General features: G+C 47.6%; 1 protein-coding gene across 1 annotated transcript; it reads left to right on the forward strand.

The window, feature by feature from the left end:
* The first annotated feature begins 812 nt into the window (after positions 1-812).
* UBE2Z (ubiquitin conjugating enzyme E2 Z) lies at positions 813-15922 on the forward strand. The gene is made up of 7 exons (XM_070560608.1): positions 813-1262; positions 3253-3325; positions 5476-5663; positions 8006-8117; positions 11009-11121; positions 11836-11926; positions 13876-15922. Exons 1-7 carry the CDS (start codon positions 940-942, stop codon positions 14044-14046), a joined length of 1071 nt encoding a protein of 356 aa, XP_070416709.1. The 5' UTR covers positions 813-939; the 3' UTR covers positions 14047-15922.
* The last annotated feature ends 1007 nt before the right edge of the window (positions 15923-16929 follow it).

Genomic DNA, 16929 nt, shown 5'->3' on the forward strand with positions numbered 1-16929 from the left:
ACATGTGGCCCCAAGGCTTCCCGGATCCGAATATAAGCCTGTATTCTCTCTGATGAGAAAAGGGAAAGGTTTTTTTAGACGGCTTGTTTTTTTTTAGTCCATAGTATTATTTTTCATAAATCTCAGGAAAGTCCTGAAGAATCCTCCTAGGATTTAAACTCACAGCCCCTTGCTTCCTGTATATTCAAGGACTTGTGGGAAGAAAAAATACTGAGGTTGGAGTCAGGAGGTCTGATTTTCTTCCCTTTACCAAGCTCCTCTATGTCTGTTTCATTATCCCTATGGCAACGCCTAGCAACACTGCCTGGCCCTTCATAAATGTACTCTAAAACGAGGTAGTTTTTCACTCGCAAGTTCTGATTCCTTCCTTCCTCTTGATCCTGTTGCAGGCAGCGGACAATGGCAGCCTGCCCTCCGTGGGTGAGGGTGCGGAGAGAAATCAGAGCCTTTCGCACAGGAAGGGCCCTAAGCGAGTCAACTCATCTCCCCAGCACCTCCCTACAGGGGAGCTGGATCCCCAGACCTACCCCATGGGCACATCTGAGGGCCGCTCTTCTTAAGAGGAAATATGGTCCTCCCTTCCTCCCCTTTCAACACTTGAAAATAAAATATTTCACGGAATTGGGCCCTCAACTGCACCGAGGCGTCCCGACACGCCTCAGAACCTCCCCAGCAAAGCCCAGGACCAACGCAGGCCCAGAAACCTCGCGCGGCCCGCTAGTTCCTCCCCCGCCCGCCGTGGAGGACCGTGGGTGGACGCTCTTGCAAAGCGCCTCTCGCTGGTCGGGGCGGGGGTGGGCGGAGCCAGCGCGGCCCGGGCTGTGGAAGCGGAGGGTGGGGACACTCTGGCCCGGCTCTCGGTGGTGCGGGAGCGGGAGGGAGCAGCGGCCGCTCTGGTCGGCGGACGTGCTGCGGAGCAGTCCCGGAAGCGAAGCAGCGATGGCGGAGAGTCCGACTGAGGAGGCGGCGACGGCGACGGCGGGCGCCGGGGCGGCGGGCCCCGGGGCGAGCGGCGTCGCTGGTGTTGTTGGCGTTAGCGGCAGCGGCGGCGGGTTCGGGCCGCCTTTCCTGCCGGATGTGTGGGCGGCGGCGGCGGCAGCGGGCGGGGCCGGGGGGCCTGGGAGCGGCCTGGCTCCGCTGCCCGGGCTCCCGCCCTCGGCCGCTGCCCACGGGGCCGCGCTGCTTAGCCACTGGGACCCCACACTCAGCTCCGACTGGGACGGCGAGCGAACCGCGCCGCAGTGTCTACTCCGGATCAAGCGGTGAGCCGGGGTTTTCCTCCCCCAGCCTGGAGCTCCGGGGCTCGACCTTCCCCGCCCCCCACCCTTTCCCACCGCGACCCCCCCGCTGCCGCCGCGCTCCCCTCGTAGCTGCCCAGCTCCCCGGCCCACGTCTTGCCAGCCCCGAGAGTCCGGATGCAAGTCCCGTCTCCCCCCGCCCCCAGCCCCGCAAGCACCAAACCCCTGCTCGCGTGCCCGGGGCCGACCCCGCCCCTCGGCCACCTCCCGAGAGCCCTCCGTCTCCGTTCCGGACACCCTCCCCCATACCTGCCGCCCGAAACCCGACCCTTTCGCGCTTCACTAACACCCCCTCCTGCCCTCCGCGCCGCCCGTCTCCCCACTTCCCCACCCCAACCTTGCTAGATGCTGCACGAGGCCGCACCCTTCGATCCCCCCTGCCGTCTCCTCCCCAGCCCCGTTTGTAACACATAAACAGCTTGCTTTGCCGGCCTCAAACTCGAGGCCAACCTTCTTTTTCTTTCGCTTCTCCTCAATCCCTCTCCACATGGTCGTCTCCCCGAGTCTAGATCGCTCCCCTCACATACCCGCAATCTTCCCTTGAACCACTTTTCTAGAACCCCCAAGCTGTCCACTCTCACACCTGTTCCAGGAACTCAGGCTTCCTCCCCGCGTCTCACTCTGGTTTGTAATATCCCAACTCAAGACTCTTTCCTGTAATTTTTCCTCTGGGCCATCTGGTTTACTTTTCTGAAGCGAGTATACCCAATTCAAATAGAGGAACATAGGCCCAAGTTCTTTCTGTGCTTATTTCTTGGGTGACTGATCTTAGATCATATCATTTATTAAATAATATGTCTGCAAAAATGCTTAGCATAGTACCTGTGGGATGGGAAAGGGGTAATGTTTTGTAGCTGCCAGTTATCCTGAAACCTGTTTCCTGGTGACCAGACTCCTCCTCTCGCCATGCTCCCATCACAGTCATCCTCATCTAGGTAACCTCCTTGCCAAGTTCCAAGTCCCTTCAGGTGTCTCTGCCTACCTCTCAAGGTTGTAATAAAAATTAAGCAGCACGTTCTGTGTAAAGTACCAGGCCCAGTGCCTGACACAGGACGCCAACTCCATCAGGGTTGCCACCTCCAACTTGAGAAAAACTGAGCTCTCCTTCTCAACTCTTGTGCTCCCTCAGCCATTTCAGTCTTCCAATCCTGACATGCCTTTGAGTTCTGCCAGCACTTCTTTGCTCTGCTCTGCCACTTATTTGCACTTTTTTATGTCCCTATGTATCCTGCCAGGTCCCTAGACTTTTCCCACCTAGAATGTTCCTTCTTTAGACTCTTGTCCACAGCTGATCCCTTCTTGTTTATGAGATAGCACGTAGAAATCCTCTCATCTTCTGCAGTAGTCACTACGTGTCATCTGCCAGGTGTGAGATTCTGGGCAGTTTCAGAGGGTCCCCTCCGCACTCTGAAGAGATCTCCACCCTATTAGTCTCCTGGGTGAGGAGACCGTTCTGACGCCCTGCCAGCTCACTGGCCTCTTATAATCCCCTTGCCAACAACGGTCTACTGTGTGGTTTATGGAACTGGTTTTTTAGCGGAGTTGACTCTGCCATCCCAGTTACTGAAACATCTTCATTTAGCATTCAGCCGTAGTACCTGGGAATCTCGGAGGTGGGGAGTGAATGAATTGCCATGTGGGAGGAAGTGAGAGTGAATGGGATGTGGCTTTTCCGGGGTGACATCTGATGCCATTGGGATCTCTGATTCCCCCCCTTCCCTCCCCTCCCCCTGAGGAAACAATGCCTCTTTGATAATAATTTGCTCTCTGCTTGCCTGACAAGTACTCAGCTGAGATTTCTCAGCCAACAAGACAGTGCAAACATTTATGGTACCAAGCACCACTTTCTCGAACCCTGGCCTCATTGAGGTGATGACAACTGTTCTGCTCAAGGGATTCCCCTTTTTTCTCCTCTCCCTCACTCCCTCCCCCACCCCCTCTTGGTGTTATACAGGGATATCATGTCCATTTATAAGGAGCCTCCTCCAGGAATGTTCGTTGTACCTGATACTGTTGACATGACTAAGGTATGTAACTTGGTGGGGGTCGGGGGTTATCGGGAAATTGGGCCCATAAACTTGAAAGAGCGTAAAAGAGATTATCCAGCTGACATCCCTGGTTACGTAGATGAAGAAATCAAGACCCCAAGAGAGTAATTGGCTTGCCCAAGGTCACACAGTGAGATGGAGCAGAGTCTTGAACAGGTGTCTATTATTAGGGTGCCAGTAGGTCCTGGTTGCCTTGGAAAATCCCAGTTTACACCTATCGTCCCAGCTTAACTATTGGTATGGCACTTTTTCACTCTCAGATATGCTCCAGTTTGGATCTTAAGTTATACGGTCACCCTGTTCATTTTACTACCCAGCTCTTCCCCATCCTGCCTCTCTTGACCTTTTAAGATGCTATAAATCAGATGCAGAGAAGGTTGGAGATGGGGCAAGCTTCAGTGAACAGTGTTGTAGTAAAAGGGCCTTGTGTAGGCTCCTCTCCGTGCTGGCTGGTTTTGAATATCCCTTCCACCCCAAAGATCGTTCCTCTCTTGTCATCCACACACAAGAGCTTCAATTCCCTGCACAGATACCTTCTCTGTCATTGAGCGCTGTATGCTCAGAAGTGAATTTTCGCTTAAACTGCTGTTGGGAAGAAATCAGATTTTCTAAATCTAGTGTTGTTTAAATGAAAACTCCTCATAGTTTCAGATTTCTTACAATAAAAATTTAGACTTTGTATCATTGGCACGTCTGTTTTGTTTTGAGTAGGTTTCCCTTTAAATTGACTTTTTCTTTTTTGTGGTTGCAAATGTTTTTCCTGGGACATCTTGTCCTCAGTCAAGTGTCAGTGTTAATATGCTAGTCCCTGGGGCCCCAGAACTGATGTCATGTCGATGCCATTTGAGCTGGCTCTTCCAAGTGACTGACGGCTAAAAGATCATCCGGAGCGCCACCGGGCAAGGGAGGGACTGCAGACTGAGGCCTTGGTCTGCAGGGCCATTTGCTTTTGCTGTTTAAATTCTGAGCAGACTTAAGTGCCCAGGAGCCTTTGTAGAAGAAATCTAACTGAGTCAGTTCAGGTTTTCCTCCCTTCGGGAAGGGAAATCTTGTTTAATAATCATGGCTGGAGGGGGGCCGGCCCCAAGGCTGAGTGGTTAAGTTCATGCGCTCCGTTGTGGCGGCCCAGGGTTTCAAGGGTTCGAATCCTGGGCGCGGACATGACACCACTCATCAGGCCCTGCTGAGGCGGCGTCCCACATGCCACAACTAAAAGGACCCACAACTAAAAATACACAACTATGTACCTGAGAGCTTTGGGGAGAAAAAGGAAAAATAAAATCTTTAAAAGAAAAAAAAAATCATGGGCTGGAGGAAGAGAATTTAATGTTCTGTTGTAAGTGCTGCTGATTTTTTTTTTTGAAACCTACAGTATTGGGGAAAGTTCTAGGTGTGGTCTAATGGCTCCAGGTGGACCCTGAGTCTTCCCCATTTTTCTTTATATCTTTGACACAGCCAGATGCTGCCTGAGCCTCACCCTCCACAGTAGGTTTGATGCTCTGCGGAGGAGGCAGACACCCCAGGCCTCTGTCACCACCCTCAGCTCTGCACTGTTACTGGCACTGGTGCTGTGGCCTCCAATCCCTTTGCTCTTTTCCATTCATCTTCCCTCCTCTTTGTGCCACATAAATGGAGGGTGGAGTTGCATCATACGCATGTTTAACTAGGCAAAGCCAAACGTGTGTACTCAGTAAAAATATGTATTATTTTCTTAAAATTAAGCATGCTAGGGTAATATTTTACAGATGCGTATTGTATTTTGCACATTGGTGTTCTATTCCTGTGTTATATGTAACACCAATCAGGAAAGCCTGAACAAAAACTGTACGTTAAGGGAGTTTTAAGGGACACTCAAGGGTGATTTTGACTAGATTCAGTTTTTCACGTTGGGCTCTGACTTCAGAATGTAACCCCTGAGTAAGTTGCCACTCCACTGTAGTGGGATTTCATAAAATTCCAAACATATTTGTTAGTCTGAGTGAGCACAGGCTGTTCCTTCTGCATGGTGAGGACATGGAATATGGATACCAGATGAGGGTCCTGCTTCTGGCGTGGGTAGCAAGTGGAAGCCAGGAGGGGTTGGGATGGGACATCACCTCACGATTTTGAGATGGGGTTTTATTTTGCAGATTCATGCATTGATCACAGGCCCATTTGACACTCCTTATGAAGGGGGTTTCTTCCTGTTCGTGTTTCGGTGTCCGCCCGACTATCCCATCCACCCACCTCGGGTCAAACTGATGACAACGGGCAATAACACAGTGAGGTTTAACCCCAACTTCTACCGCAATGGGAAAGTCTGCTTGAGTATTCTAGGGTAAGAGGAGACTTCTAAGTGGCCAAGTTGGTTGTTAGCAAATAATTACTCCAGGCCAGCCTTTATCAACCAGGGTTCCTCATCTGAACCACAGAACACAGAAAATGATTGGAGTGACTGTTTCCTTAATTCTCCCTGGGATGGTGCATGACTAGTATCATTTTAGATGCAAAACAGAAGTTAACTCATGACATGCAATGGATGCTTTAGTGAAGTGGTTCCCCTGAGCAACAGCAGCAACACCTGGAAACTTGTAGCCGTGCAGATTCTGAGGCCCCACCCTAGACTTCCTGTATCAGAAACTCTCGAGAGGGGGCCCCGCGATCTGTGTCTTACAAGCCTCCAGGTGATTCTGGTGCACACTCCAGTTTGAGAACCACTCCCTTAGGGCATCAAGGCTTAATTCTCTTCCAAACAGGTTGAGAAAGGCTGCATATCTGTGCTATTCAAGATTGTGGGTGTCTGTCTTCTGAGTCTCTCAATGAGTGGCTTTGGAGGCGGTGGTGGTGATAATGATGATTATGATATTTTAACAACTGAATGAAAAATGTCTGAGTTTGGAAATCACATCAGCTATGAAACACAAGTTTAAAGTATATTTTGTTTCTGGTCTGGGTTCTACCAAGATTTCATTTCATGTAGTTATCATCCATTCCCTTTTAATTGCCTTAGGAGTTAAAAATTCAGAATGGAAATGTCTTCTAGCATTTTCTGGATTGGTCTTTTTAGTGTGGTCTGAATTTCCCTAGGGCAGAGAACAAATGCAGGTTGAAGTTGAGAAAGTTGCCCAAACTGATGACATTGTTTGCTTTCTTCCTGTCCAGTACATTTCCAGGTTTATGTAGGGAAAAGGCAGCTGAAACAAACTGGAGACATGATTCTTTTTTTCTAATCTCTCAGATCCAGGAATGTGTTCTGTGATTATGGCATTGAGGGAGTCTTTTAAAGGAGGTTGTCCTTAAAGAAGTTGATTGTCTCATTAGTGTATATAATTGTCTGTGCTGGTAGGATACTGCTATATATAACCCACAGTGGTGAGGAGATTTAGTTGTTCCTGTATGAAATTTGCTCATGAAAGTGTTTTTGTATTAGGTTCTCCTTCATTAGACTAATATAAAGCTATTTTGAGCACACATCAGCTCACAGTAGACACAGGGGAAGTAAGGTGGTGGGGTAAAAGTGGCAAAAGAGTGTTGGGTGGAAAAGGAGAAGCTACCTTGAAATTGAAAATTTGCCACGAAGAGTCACAGTAGAAGATTCTCATGCGTTCTCAGTTGACTATATTCACTTTATCAGCTTCATTCCTTTCCTCCCTACCTAGAAAAAAATTCTGGGCTGATTTACTGACAAAGAAAATTAAACAAAAGTTCACCCTGGTGACTTCAATCCCCGACTTTGTGAAGCTTTAGAGCGCACAGGGTCTGGAGTTCCTGGGGGCGCAAAGCTGAGAGGAGAGCAGGCTCTGATGGAGGTACTGTTCAGCCTCACTCACCTGGGCTTTCCTCAAGTCCAGCAGGGGAAGGGAGGTGGCCAGTTAACTTCAACAAGCCGGTCTAGGCTCAAGGTGTGGTCAGCTTTCAGCTCAGGTGCCATCTTTTCAATTAATTGAGCTAAGAATACATTGTCGTTAATGTCCAGGTTGCCCTCCTTCTCCCAATACTTGGTCAGGTTTGTGAAAGAGTGGAGCAATTGTGCTGTGTTCAAGATGTTTTCCATGTATCATTTTTAGACACCCCCCCTCCTCCAAATCTAGAAATGCCCCTTATTCGTTTCCTGCCTGTTGGCAGAGTTCTCTAGTCTTCAGAGAGTTTGACATGCCTTGGGGGTTTGATACAGAACTGGATCCCTGATCATCAACCCCACCACATGACCTCTAACCAGATGGCTTCGGTCCCCTCTGTGCTCAACTTCTCTCTCCTCACTAACTCCATTACCACCTATAAATAAATAAGTAAGCTCTTTGAGATGCACAGAGGTTAACATTTAGACTGCCCTTGGAGCTGTTTTCTCACCCTGTTCTTTTCATTTTGGTGAACAGAACTTTCCCTGGCTACTGTTTCTTTCCTAGCCCAAAGAAAATCCCTTCAAAGTTACCTTGCTTACTTTACTCTCTTTGCTTTTGTCCCACTTGATAAGAGGATTAGGCAGTTGACTGATTTCTGGTGAATGAGGGTGAGACAGAGGCTGGGAAAATCCAGAGTATTAATAGTGAAAGAGAAATGTTGAGTCACTCGTGATGGTGCTGCTGGGTCCCAGGGTACTTGTGCGCTGGTCTTTCTGTGAGGGCCTTTCCCATCTCTCTCGGCCTCATCCTCTTCCCTGCCCTCTGGTGTGTTTTGCAGTACATGGACTGGCCCTGCCTGGAGCCCAGCCCAGAGCATCTCTTCCGTGCTCATCTCCATCCAGTCCCTGATGACTGAGAATCCCTATCACAATGAGCCTGGCTTCGAGCAGGTAAGGCCAGATGGGCCGAGCTCTGGGATGTGCAAATTGGGTTTTAAGCGATCTGAGAGGTCTGCTTAAGGGACTTTTTTCCTTGGCCTGGCTCAGCCCCGTGTATTAAATTTGTCACTGTGGGAGAAGAAAGGAGCTGGCATGTGTGCTCCTTAATAATGAATTTTTTTCCTTGTAAGTTACAGTAACACTGTCAAGTTAAATCCATTTTACTTGGATTAATCTACCATGTGGAAGTCAGTGGAGTCATTTGGAAAGTAATTCTGAGCCTACTTTGGGTTCTTCTATTTGCCTCCATTCTCCAGTATCACTTTAAGGTGCTCCTTAGTGACTACTGCTGAGCCAGACATTCTTCTGGAGTTATGAAGTTACTGTTACCTGCAGGGCCAAAAGAGCTAGTGATTAGCTAAGACAAGAATATTTTAGTCAACACTGCCAAAGAGAAGGCAGAAGAAACTCACATTTTCCAAGAGTATGCTATTTGCCAGACGCTGTGAAGTTTTTATATATAATTTCTCACTTAATCCTGATACTAACTCTGTGAGATAAATATTATCCCCGTTTTTAAATGAGGTAATAGTGGTTCATACAGGTTAATTAACCTTCACAAGGACACACAGATGAGGTAGGACCCAGGATTTGCCCTGGAGCCCAGAGTTCTTCCCTTTTTCCACAGTGACTTCCAGGATTACTCAAGAGCACAGGAAAAGAGTTCCAGTGATATTCCCAAAAGATGAGGATTCAGTCTAGGTGATAAAAACAGTGTAATTCATTTGAAACTGTAAGATAACACTAACGTTGATGATTCTTTTATGAACTTGAACGAAGGAAAATGCCATTTAAGAATGAACAAAAAGGGGCCGGCCCTGTGGCTGAGTGGTGAAGTTTGTGTGCTCTGCTTCGGTGGTCCAGGGTTTCGCCAGTTTGGATCCTGGGCATGGACCTAGCACCACTCATCAAGCCATGCTGAGGCAGCCTCCTACAAGCCACAACTAGAAGGACCCACAACTAAAATGTATAACTATGTACTGGGGAACTTTGTGGAGAAAGAAAAATAAAAAATAAATCTTTAGAAAAAGAATGAACAAAAATTATTCCCTAAACCATCCTTTCCAAACAAATGGTGTATTTGATTTCAGGAGTGAGTAGAAATGGAATTGGACCCATTGGCTAAGCAAGGAGCTGATTTTTAGGTCTTTCCTTGTTTGGAAATTCAAGAAATGTGACCTTTATTCCTAATAGTCCCAAATGTTCTTAGTTCGCAGCACCCTCTCGTCTTGGTAGGTTTTTCACAATTCCCCAGGCAGAAAGAAATGCCACACTGTTCCATTTGTTAAGTAGTTAGGCCAAACAACTTTCTTCTTTTTTAAATAACCGTGATAACTTCATGATAGGATGTGTACAGCTGTTGAGCACCACACAACTTTTTAAAATCTTGGAATCAGATTGGACTCACTTCTGTTCCCCATTGTTTTCATAAGCTACTTGCTATTTGTGAAAGTAGTGACCGAAAATCCAGCTTCATAAAGATAATGTGTCATGAAAAAGAATATAATGCAGTTTTGTTTTGTTTTGTTTTCTGAGGAATATTAGCCCTGAGCTAACTGCTGCCAATCCTCCTCTCTTTGCTGAGGAAGCCTGGCCCTGAGCTAACATCCGTGCCCATCTTCCTCTACTTTATATGTGGGATGCCTACCACAGCATGGCTTTTACCAAGCGGTGCCATGTCCGCACCCGGGATCCGAACTGGCAAACCTTGGGCCGCTGAGAAGCGGAACGTGCGCACTTATCCGCTGTGCCACCGGGCGGCCGCTGCAATGCAGTTTAACATTAAAGCTGAACCACTTACCTGCAGCTCGGAGCTCTTGTGTGTGACGGCTGTTGAATACTTAGACAGTTTAAAATATCCCACAGCACCCCTGTGACTTCACTGTGGTGCATTTTGAGAACCATGGTGCTAGGCTGAAGATACGTATCCTTCCTGTTCATCATCCGTTTTTATCAGAGGCCAGGGGTCTAGTTGACTGGGGTTGGTGGTAGGAGGAGCGCTGAAGAGCAAAGGGAGAGTTAAAGGATGAGAGACTATATTCCCTTTTGTTCACACCTGCACATTCATAGTAGCTTTCTAGACCAAAGTTGGAGTTTTTCTTTTGAAAATTTCAAGTTCTGCTTCTGATAGATTTATAATAGTTGATTCAGTGATAGAGGGACCCTACAGATATGTAAAGGAGTTAACCAGGAAGCATCCTGGTATCTATGGGGTTTTTTTTTTTCTGAGGAAGATTAGCCTTGAGATAACATCCACTGCCAGTCTGCGTCTTTTTGCTAAGGAAGACTGGCCCTGAGCTAACATCCGTGCCCATCTTCCTCTACTTTATACGTGGGACACCTATCACAGCCTGGCTTGCCAAGCGGTGCCATGTCTGCACCCGGGATCCGAACTGGTGAACCCCGGGCCGCCAAAGTGGAATGTGTGCATTTAACTGCTGCGCCACTGGGCCAGCCCCTATAGGTTTTCTAGACTGAGACTTCTGATGTCTTTTATACTTTTTGTCCCACCATCATGCTTCTATTTGGTTGTTTCCCATTTAATCCTTATCTGAGAGGCCTTTTAGTTTAGACTTAGGAAAATTTGATGGATCTACTTTGCTCTTTATAGGTCGAATGACCCATAACAGAGGATGGGTATTGGTATGAATGAGGGGAGGTGAATGGTCTCAAAAATAAAGGCTTAGTTGCTCTTCGTACATCTGTGGTACAGTAGGAAAGGTATCCTTTCATTTCATTAGCTTGGGTCACATACCTGATACTAATCCTGAAGTTTCTTCCCATTAGCTTTTCTCTTTGTCTAAATTTTGTACTTGGACACTGTGGTGTCTGTCACGTTACAGGAAAGACATCCAGGAGACAGCAAAAATTACAATGAATGTATTCGGCATGAGACCATCAGAGTGGCCGTCTGTGACATGATGGAAGGAAAGTGTCCCTGCCCTGAACCCTTACGGTATGTGTCAAGACAGCCCACTTGGTACTTGGTATTCCTTTGGAGATTTAGCTCCTTAGTACCTTTGAGAACCTTTGGGGCAAAGTCCAGTGTTGGGCACCAGAGGGAGATAGAGAAGGAGGAAAGGTGCAGTTCCTGCTTTCAAGAGCAAGTGGCTGAGGGTTACCCAAGAGGAAGTTCAGAGCTGCTCTGTTGCTGGAGAGCGCCAGGCCTGATGGGAAAGACCTAGTGCCTGCCTCAGGGAACACCCAGTTTGATGAGGACCAGGACATGGTAAAGACATTTAACTGATCTACAGCCAAATGAGGTGTAGAGCTCTTCATGATAAGCCCATTTCTTAGCATTCAGGTTTATTTCTAAGTGTTAAAAGAAGATGATCAAAGAGTTAATGAAACAAACTTTCTAGAATTTCAAGTAAGGTTTGGGATTAGGGGTGGCCTATGGGAAAATAAATGAGATTGAGCAAGTCATGAGTTGAAGTTGGGGATTTGAATGATTGGTATTAACAGTCTTTCTCATTTTATAATCCCTAAAGTATAAGGGAAGTCAACTGTGGGCAGTCAGCTGTTATTTTTCCATAGAAAGATTTTTTGTAGGAAATCAAATCTGAGCTTGGGAACTCTAGCTGTTTAGTTTGGCCTTAAGGTTAGATGGTGAAGAGGTCACTGCTTCCCCACCTTCTTCCTAACTTAAGCTTCTCTGCTTGTTTTCCAGAGGGGTGATGGAGAAGTCCTTCCTGGAGTATTATGACTTCTATGAGGTGGCCTGCAAAGATCGCCTGCACCTTCAAGGCCAGACTATGCAGGTAATGCAGCCCCTGCTGCTGACTGCAGAGGCCTTACGGCAGACCATGTAAAATCCCCCGTGATGTGACATCTGCATCTGTCCTAGAATTCAGAGCCAGAAGGAACCCGGTTCATTTGAGTAGCTGAGGCCCAGAGAGGAGACTGACTTGCCTAAAGTCACGTGGAGTCGGTTCTGAATTCCTGCATAAAGTAGATACTCATGAGTGGAATCGGAATCACCCTGCTTTTATCCTGAAACTCCCTCCCTTCTTGTTCAGTAGTCTTTTTCCAACCAAGCACATTCAGCTCCCTCAGAATCTTGGGGACTATAAGAGTCATCTGTTAGAATTTCATCCCTAGCACAGAGGGGCGCTAAAAGGAAGAGGGCTTAGGGAAACCTTGGGTATGCAGTGCTACATGTTGAAAGATTTCTATTACAAGGATGGTAACCAGTTGTTCATTCTGTGCTTCTACTGGGGAAATATGCTTCCACTTCCAATAGAAATGCAGAATTTAGGCTTGTTTTAAAGAAGAGGTTCTTATTAAACCAAATTGTAAATCAGGTCACATATAAATGAGCTGGTTAGTAAGAAGGTGAGAAACCTTCCTGTCCTGAAGGACCGGTCCTTGTGTCTTTTGGATCATTTATAGGTGGTCTTGCTTAGAAACGTGGAGACTTGGATAAGTGACTAAGACCTGTTAAGGTTTTCTCTAGCTCCTCTTGGGCTATTTCCTCCACCCACCCAACAACATCAGCAGTAGGAGTAAATGTCTTGTTTCCTCTGGTGCTGCTTAGAAATGGTAGTTTCCCTATCCTTCCTTCAAGGCCTTCCCACCCACCTGCCACATTGAAACTCAAAGGGCAAGGCCGGCTCAGGGTTAACTTGTTTCCTGCCCCTTTTCTGAGAGTATGTTGAAGAGGATGCACACTGTAGTGTGTTCCCCATCAGGACTTCTCATTGCTGGTATCCAGCAGCATTTTCAATATTCAGTCTGTGAAGGAAAAATAACTTTGATGAGGCAAGGAAAGGGAGGAGCAGCATCTGGGGAGAAGGAGAGTGGGTGGAAATGGAGCCAATGATGAAAGGAGGAAGATTTGGAAGATTGACAGCTCCAGAGTAAGTGTGGAGTTCAGCCTTTGGGGAGTGTAACCTTCGGAAGTGAAAAATGAAGGCTGTAGTGGAAGGAGTTTATGTGGGAGAAGCAGACAGAATGTGAGAGGAAAAATCATGTACCTTTTTGTGACTGCCAAGGAAAGAGGTCTCCACTTGTCTGAACACTGGCAATGCTACTTTGCTGCCGCAGTCCCTATATAGCATTTTAAATTCCTTTTTTTATATCCTCCACCCCATCCTTAGTTATTTTTGAGACTTTGACAGCCCCTTTCTACACAATGTTTGGAGATGTTTGATCTAATGACAAGGACTAGGATTGAGGTTAGGTGGCCCTGGAGTGATGCCCAGAAACCTGGACAAGAATGTGGTGACGGTCCCTGGGGTGCTTATCTGGAAGTCAGAACTCCTGAGTTCTAGACCTACCTACGACCTTAGAAAAGCAAATTACACTTTTTGAGTATAGGAAATAAAGAATAATTTTTCCCTTGTATGGTTTTTATGAGGTTAATTGAAAACATAGGCACACGTAATGATTACATTCCTGCTTTTTAATTTCTTTTCCCTATCTATCTTGCTTTTACTGTGGCCCCTTCTGCATATTGGCTTGCTTTTGAGGAATGCAAACACATTTTAATGTCAGCCCAAGTCGGACTTCTCTGGGGTGGTAAACATGCCATGATATTCCTAAACAAAGATTATGTTGTCTCCTGTTTGGAGCTATCTGTGCTGTGCCCTCCTCTATTCCTGTGACTCAGAAGTTGAGCACGTGTTTCACATGGGTCCAAAGCCGCTGTCTCTAGGGTGAGCCACCCAGACTTGAATCTTCCATCCCGCTTGTCTCCTTTCCCCCACAGGATCCTTTTGGAGAGAAGCGGGGCCACTTTGACTACCAGTCCCTCTTGATGCGCCTGGGACTGATTCGTCAGAAAGTGCTGGAGAGGCTCCATAATGAGAATGCCGAAATGGACTCTGATAGCAGCTCTTCTGGGACAGAGACAGACCTGCATGGGAGCCTGAGGGTTTAGACCCTGCTCCCTTCTCCCCTCCCCCCACTCAAGAGTCCCAGCAAAGTCCCTTCCCCCCACCCCAGGGATGGAGAGGCACTGTGTATCTCCCTCCAGACGTGACGTCATCCTGCAAGATGGCAAGAACCAAGCAAGCGTGGATCCCAGAGTGTGGGAGTGGGGAGGCTGTTCCGGATCTGACCTCCTTGGCTCTCGAACATTTGGGGCTATGTTCATCCCATATCAGGGGCCAAGGTACCTGTGCAGGAGCACCTAGGGCGAGGGTCTCTGGCAAAAACAAAACAACGAACACACCTCTCCACGTGGCCAGCCCCTTAGGGATAGGTGGGAGGCAGAAACTGCAATTCCAAGAGGGAGTGTGCCCAAATGATTTATGGGGATACCTGGAAGGGAGCTTGGGGTGGGGGGCCGTCTGTGACACTTAAGCAGTCTGGGTGGTCGTCTGTCTGTCTGTCTGCAGTCTTGAAGCAGGGCTTCCCAATGCCCTTTTCCTCCCTGCCTCTCTTCCTCCATTATTTCCCACAGGCCAGCATAATTTTGTTTTTCCTAATTTATAGTCACTGTTCTAGACAGACCAAAGAGAAGGAACAGTGGTGGAGTCTAGGCTGCTGATCAGTAAGCTTTACCTAGCACCTGAGCACCTTTCTCCCCTGCCCCCCGTTTCCTCACCCCTTCCTAGATTTAAGACAGAAGGTAAATGTGACTGGGACTGAACTGAGGTCTTGGTAAAGCCTGCACAGGCACCGTAAGAAACTGAAAATGCCGTTTGTTCCCACAATCACTGATTTGCAAAGTTCCCAACACAGGCAGCTGCTGTGTGTATGGGATTAGAGCCACTACATAGAATAGTCTCTTACAGATTTTCATAAATACTAGTCACAATGAGGGTATTTCTCCTGGGGGTGGGGTGCGGGGGAAGACTGATGCTACTCCCATTGTATTTTCTTTGGCTCTCCTCGTGTATTTTCACCCCAGCCTGTAGCCCCCCCCCCCCCCCTTTATTGCCCAGGGACTTGTGGGGAGCAAGGGTAGCCAATGGCAGAGGGGATTGGGGCTGGGACTCTGGAGACCCCTCCCCCCTCCCCTCCCCCTCCCTCCCAGCTGCTCTTTGTCACTGGCTCTGATGGGTGTTTGCCTGGCTGTGTCGCTTCTCTGTATTTAGCTGCAGTGATCCTTTGGCTGGTTGGCTCAGAAAAATGTGCTTTAGGTGCCCTGTGATACTGGGCATCAAGGGAATCCATCCTTCCCCTTTCTGATGTGTTCTCCCGTACTTTCCAGATTTCTTACTGTTATGGTTCCCAGTGGGGTATTGGCGATCCACATGACGCAGGGCCTCAGTCAGTATCCAGCCACGCGTCAGGGAGAGGATAACTTGTACCTGCTCTGCCCGCTGCTTTGCAGGCCTCTGCCTTGTGGATCGTGGGACTTCCTTGAGGGGGTTGGGCACAAAGGAGAATGTCCTACTTGGGAGGGCAGGAAGCAAAGAAACTGGACAGGAAGTGGGCTTGGGAAGCGGAAGTTTATCTTGAATACCTGAAGGCTGGGTCTCTAAACAAGGAGACCCAGAAAGGAACCCTGCTTCCAATTTTCCTCTTCCATTCCCGGAGCTAGTACAGGGCTTAGAAGAATGCCCTTGGTCTGTTGGTCCAGTGTTGTCCGTCATCCATTTAAGTGTTCCCACTTTCAAGTGACAATCCTCTCCTTGGCCCTGCCATGGGCAGAGCATGTCTGGCATACCGGCCTGACTTTTACGCCCTAATCTTGAGTTGAGGAAATATATGCACAGGAGTCAAAGAGATATGTCTTTATATCTGACTGTACATAAATGAAGTTTTTTTTTTTTCTTTTTGGTGCAATAAAGTTTGTTTTGGCAGAAGGAGGAAGCGCCTGTGGGTGTGGGAGGGTTTGTGAAAAGGAAGAATGGGATCATCTCGACAATCACACCTCTCACCTGGGCCTAAAACTGTCAGGGAGAAAGTGTTCAGTGAATTGTGTAGAAGCTGAAAACTTGGGTTACATGATGTAGGTGGAAGCAGGACTAATGGTGACAAGAGTTTCCCACCAACCAGAAATAGGGTCCATTATTTTTTGAGGCTGTAGCTCTGGCAGTCAAGGAGAGGAATGCCATCTTAGCCTCAGTTGCTTCCAAAGAAATGCCTATTAAGAAACTGGGAAGTGAGTATGTCCCACAAGGACAGGCAAAGGTAGAGATGGGCTTAGACCACATATCCCCTGCTAAGGGGTGGATTGTTAGTGTGGATAATCCAAGCCATTGGGTTTTCAGTTTTCTGATACTAAACCTGACCTTCTTAAGAATTGAGCATTCAAACTATGAAGAGTGAGCTCCCAGCTCATCACCGCCTTCCCTACTTGCTGTTGAAGGCTCCTGCGTTTTAGTGCACAGGTTTTTCTTGGCTAACCCTGTGTTTTGGAAGAAATTACACCAAGTATCCTGCCAGCTTGTGCCATGCAAAGCCATGATACAGAAAAACATGGACTCTGGGGTTAGTGGACCTCCACTCCAGCTTTGGCTCTGCTTGAGTTGGTGGCCCCTGGTAAATTAATTCGATTCCTCACCTGCAAAGTTAAAGATACGTACTTAACTTTTAAGGTTGCTATGAGGATTAAATGAGGCGTATATAGAACTGGGCATAGGGTAGGTGTTCAGTAAATGATTCTCTTTCCCAGTAAGGCTAGAGGGACGTGATCAGTATAGGAGGGAAAGCTAGTAGGGAATTTGAGCAATAGAATACCACATCCACTATTGGTTGATTCCCCTCGAATTCCACTGTTTTCTTCTCTAACCAGCATTTAACACTGACCTCTGTTTCCTTCACACTCAGCCGAGTCTGCCATAACCTGGAACCTCTACAGAGGAAGCTG

The sequence above is a fragment of the Equus przewalskii genome, chromosome 10, assembly GCF_037783145.1.
Source record: "Equus przewalskii isolate Varuska chromosome 10, EquPr2, whole genome shotgun sequence".
Lineage (NCBI taxonomy): Eukaryota > Metazoa > Chordata > Mammalia > Perissodactyla > Equidae > Equus > Equus przewalskii.